Raw genomic sequence first — 5,139 nt, 5'->3', positions numbered from 1 at the left:
ATAATAATAATCCTTGCACTTGATATAGTGCCTCATCATATTTTCGAGATGTTTCAAAGCACTTCACAGGATATACTGTAAAGTGTAGTAACTGTATTTCGTACATAAGACGTAGCAGTCAATTGCGCACAGCAGTCTCCTAGAAACGTTTGTGGATTAAACTAATCCAGTGTTCTGCCCTCAAACTCCTTTCTATTCCAGTTGTTAACTATTCTCTGTGCAAAGAAAACTTCCAGGTGTCTGTCCTGAAATTACAACTCTAAACTTGTATTAAATGTTATTTGCCAGTTACCAGCCCATGTGCCACCATATCAAAGGATTAAGGCAGAGACGTGGATGGGGAAAGCATGGGTTAATGGGATTGATTTGATAAATCTCACAGAGAAGCACAGACATGATGGTCAAATGTCCTTCCTCTGAGCTGGGTGTCTAATTGAGTTATTAATATTTACAGGATATCTTTCAAAGCTGAGGTTAAACAGAGGAAGGAGGATGTGAAGGATTTTGTCACCTTGTTCCTTGTGTGGAGAGTGTGGATGATCAGCTACATCAGAGACCTACAAGAGATCGCAGACGACATTTACTTGATTCACAAACTTGGCCCGAGAGTGGGAGTTGGCCAGAGTGTGGCTGGTGGGGCTGACAACACTGCAGCTTGTGACACGGACACTGTAACCCAAACATACGGACAGGAAAGGGTTAATGATATCATGGAACAATATGCAAAGGACAGCAGAGAAATGGCAGAGTGTTACACAAAACTCTCACGAGCAGTTCGGATCTTGAAACGTTATGGTGAGAAATCAGAAACCACATTTCCTGGTGGAGCTGACACTGAACACTTGGCTGTATTTGCTGCTGTGGCTGAAACAATGAACAAACAGGTGTCGGTGACATCCAAGGCCGGGTCAGCAGCTCAGACAAGGCTGCCTTTCATATCATCTCTGATCTCCAGAGCAAACGATGGTCATAATCTCAACCGTGGAACCAGGGCAGATGCTGCTAAACATATTCACGGTGTGGCTGAAGTGATGGAGAATGAAGTGATGGCGTATGAAGAGGTTTATAAACATCTGGAAGGTACAGTAACAACAACAAACTACATGTGTATAGTGCCTTTCCTGTCAGGTACTGCATCAATGTATTGCACACAGGACTCAGGTGCAGCCACTGAGGCAGGTTCCAGTGATATAATATTCAGGGTGGGTGCAGGAAGATATCAGAACTGTCTGTGTCTGAACAAAACAAATAATAATCTTGTGATGTGTGTGAGGGGGAGAGAGCAAGGCTGGCACAGTGTGTGTCAAAGTGAAGGGATTGCACCTCTCTATGTGAAACTTCATCAGGTGAGAATTAACACAATTACAGGTAATCCCAATGTCTTATAAACCAGCAATGGGATGCTTCAGGAGGTGCCCTTCGCATCTAACAGACAGTGGCTTCCACAGTAACATGTTTGTGTCTCTCCCTCATTGAATTTAATAGAGACTCGAGATGCACTTTTTAGAAAAGACAATGGTGCTTTATTGGTCCTAACAGCCCTTTACCTCACTTACACTGCCCGATATAAGATAAATGGTCACAACATCAAGAAAAAACAATGACTATGACACGAGAAGCTTTACCCAAAGTTAGTGAACAAAGAAAAAACAATCTTGACCTGGAGACAAGGCTCTCAGGTCAGGCACGTACCTCCTTGATGATCTAAAGGCGAATAGCGACCCCGAGTTTAACGAGCCCCTCCTTTTAACTGCTGGAGTCTACAACAACAACAACAAAATTACATGTACAGAGTGCCTTTCATATTGAGAGTCTATCCAGATAAACCCACATAGCGTGCAATTGAAAGCTTTCCCGTTGTTTGCCAGACTGGTACAACCTCACCCGTTAAGGCATTCAAGGTTAACAGGAGCTGTTTGGTTACTGCCGCCACTCTGCCCCTCCAAGTCCTGCTGATGAGCCGGGCTGGGATGAGCTGTCATCAGCAGTGGTCTGAAATATTGCGGACTCAGCTCCTCAGGACCTGCTTCAGAGACTGTAACAGAGGGTGGGCTCGATACTGACATTCTGTTGGCAAACACGTCACCTTGGAGACAGTTCAGCTCTGAAGAGACTGCACTTACCCCCTCACACACACCACACGGCAGATAGTCACAAGTTGATCATTTAACATCTGATAATAACCAGTGATAATGGCTCTTGTTTCTTTCTTGTTTAACAGACACAGTCAGCAACACCGAGGTCAGGTACGTACAGATGTAAGACAACTTCTGATAAAACTGCCTGATATTGTTCTCGTTCTCGTTTGGCTCTGTCTGAATGGCTATTTATTTAATTTCTCTCTCCCTCTCCATCCCCCACCCCACCCAGTATCAGAGATGGGGTTGGGGGGTGGGGGATGTTCCTGGCTCCACACACGTCAGTGTCAGCAGGATAGACGGACATGTAAAGTAGATAAGAAGTTTCCTGAATCAGAGGAAGTAAAGGGCAGTGGTTCCCGGAGCACAGTGAGATGTCGCCAGTGACTGGCAGGTGCCCAGGGCTCAATGTTGGGTTCGCTGCTGGTTACTTCATGGTAATGGTCTACAATTGGGGGTTAAACCCGAATCCCGGATTGAGTGGTTATTGATAACAGGACACGTACACAGAAGCGGAAGATGGTTAGATTGGGGAATTGGGCTGAGAGCTGGCAGATGTTGTTTAATGTCAGATAATTATATAAAATTACATAAAATAATATAAATTGTAATATAATAATTTGCAATATTAATTTTACTTATAAATTCTAATTATTTAATTTATAAATGTATTTATTTACATATTTAGATTGTTTATCAGATTTATATTATTATTTATAGATATTATTTATAATATAAATATGAATATTATTTATAAATTATAAACTAAATTATTATGATAGTAAATATAACAATAAAATAACATATTATTATATGGCATATTAAGGAAATCTAGAGACTGAGATTGAATAATAAAACAATCATGTGACCAACTCTTTTTAACTTCCCTCATTTCCTTTGAGCTGCTGGAAATGACTAAATACAGAGTCAAAGGCCACTGATTGAAGGGGGACAGAGAGAGAGAGACAGAGGTGCCTTCAGCCCTCTTGAGAACACACAATCTTTTTCTCCAGAAATCTGTAACGACTTTCCTCTGTGGGAAAGGCTGCCCTGACCCCACTGGGCTCCCTGTGTCTGGTGCTGTGTGTGATGTGGGCAGTAGCTGAGAGTTGGTTGTGTTTGTGTTCACAGGGAAGCCTTCCTCACTGAGATGGCAAAGAGGACTGATGATGTGCAGAGCTTTAAAGCACAGCTCCCTGACTGGAGGGAACAGGTGAGAGGACACCTGAGAGCACTGCGAGAGGCTGCGGACCACATCGACAACCTTCACAGATCAGACACAGCTCAGATCATTGTGGGCTCCATACTGCGTCCTGCCGGAGTGATACTGTTTATTGCGGGAATAATCACTGGCACAACATTAGGGGACAAAATGATAGAAAGATTGGAGTTCATACTCGGGTTAGAGCTTATGGGAGTTGTAATGGGTGCAGTCGGGACTGGTGTTATCTCTGTAGCTCGTGGCAATATCACTGCTTCACAAACAGAGAAAGTGAGAAGAGTGAATGGAATAATAGAACAATATAAAACAGACAGCAGAGCCATGGCGGATTGCTACAATAAACTAAACAGGATAATCCAATTGTTCATGAAATCAGGAAGAGACACTGGTAAAGCTGAGATGTTCTCCAGTAGCTCGGGTGTTTTTCCCCTCATTGTCGACATGAAGGCCACCCGCAGGGTAAACCCATTGAGGGCTGTTTTACAGTTTCTCTCAGCAATAGTTGTTGTGTGCGATGTGGCCTCTGCAATAATGAATATCCTTAACTGTTGCAAAAGAGCCAAGTCAGGATTTGCTCAACAAATACGAGAAGTGGCTAATATGATGGAGTCTGAGAGACGATCATGTGAAGAGTTTTATAAACCTGTAGAAAATGATTTCGTTTTTCCTTAGACCAAGTACAAACAAGGGAGGAATTGGATTAATTACCTGCCACCAAGCGGGAAAACATGCTTTGATCCCCAATCTCTGCTTCCTAACCTTCAACCGTTGTGATCAGAAATGAATTTGTGTTTAAATTATTGTTTCAGTGCAGGTAAATATGCTTATGCTTGTTAGCTAGTGACTGACTGATCTGTGGAACGACAATCAAACTTCATCAAACTGAGTTGCAGAATCTCTCTAAGTGTGACAGATGTTATGGAGTAGCTGGTGTCACTACAGATAAGATGTTAAAATATGTCAGTGAGCTGTGCCTTGTAACATGAAGAGTTAAATTGGCTGAGAAAGAAGAAGTGAATGTGTTTCTGTAGTAACAGCACAATATTGACTACCATACCCTGCCTGCTGTAACCTGCTTATTGAATCAATGTGAAGTTATATCTATTTCTGCCTTAGTAATTAAAAATAATTCTTAAACATAAAGTACAAGGTTTGGTTCCTCTCTTCATAGATTCTGATTTTGACATTTCTAAACAGAATAAGATGGTCTTTTCTCGACAAACCTTTTGCCTCAGGCTTCAACAGAGTGATTAATTCCACTGCTGTCCACACCTTCAAACCCAACACATCCACATCCCTATTCAAACCGCCACCATCCCCCATCCCACGAGCCCTGAATGTCAACCACAGTCTCTCATGCGGCACTTTATCAAACACCTTCTACTAATCCACACACACATTTACAGCTTTACCCTTTGGTTGCTATTTTGAAGACCTCTATCAATTTGGTCAAACACGATTTGCCCTTTACAGTCCATGCTGACAGCCCCTTATTCCTATCTAGTTAAGGTTTAGGAAAGATGTAATGGAGATGTTCAAAATTCTAAGAGGTTTTGATAGAGTAGATAGGGAGAAATGGTTTCCACTGGCAGATGGGTTGCTAACCAGGGCATTCAGTTGTAAGATAATTGGCAAAGAACCAGAGGGGAGATAAGGAGAAATTGTTTTACACAGAGTTGTTATGGTTGCGACCGCCAGGAAGGTGGAAGGCAAACTAGATGGATCTTGGACTTTTATCGTCTAACAGTTCTTATGTTCTTATGGTCTGGAATGCATTGC

At 42.3% G+C, this 5,139-nt stretch overlaps 1 protein-coding gene across 1 annotated transcript; it reads left to right on the top strand.

Annotated features, from left to right (window-relative positions):
- Positions 1-471: 471 nt before the first annotated feature.
- Positions 472-4,493, top strand: LOC121849673. Its single transcript, XM_042337855.1, has 3 exons — positions 472-1,080; positions 2,222-2,246; positions 3,270-4,493. The coding sequence occupies exons 1-3, from the start codon at positions 537-539 to the stop codon at positions 4,030-4,032; spliced, it is 1,332 nt and encodes a 443-aa protein (XP_042193789.1). The 5' UTR covers positions 472-536; the 3' UTR covers positions 4,033-4,493.
- Positions 4,494-5,139: the final 646 nt, after the last annotated feature.

Source organism: Callorhinchus milii, unplaced genomic scaffold (genome assembly GCF_018977255.1).
Source record: "Callorhinchus milii isolate IMCB2004 unplaced genomic scaffold, IMCB_Cmil_1.0 Scaffold1, whole genome shotgun sequence".
NCBI lineage: Eukaryota > Metazoa > Chordata > Chondrichthyes > Chimaeriformes > Callorhinchidae > Callorhinchus > Callorhinchus milii.
This window is presented reverse-complemented; position numbering and strand designations above follow the sequence as displayed.

What these genes read in the sequence shown, in the direction of transcription:
- LOC121849673 (XM_042337855.1), top strand. Translation starts at nt 537, where the DNA reads ATGATCAGCTACATCAGAGACCTACAAGAGATCGCAGACGACATTTAC. An exon ending in GGTTTATAAACATCTGGAAG is followed by an intron (nt 1,081 to 2,221) that starts GTACAGTAACAA and finishes CTTGTTTAACAG; the next exon opens with ACACAGTCAGCAACACCGAG. An exon ending in GTCAGCAACACCGAGGTCAG is followed by an intron (nt 2,247 to 3,269) that starts GTACGTACAGAT and finishes TTGTGTTCACAG; the next exon opens with GGAAGCCTTCCTCACTGAGA.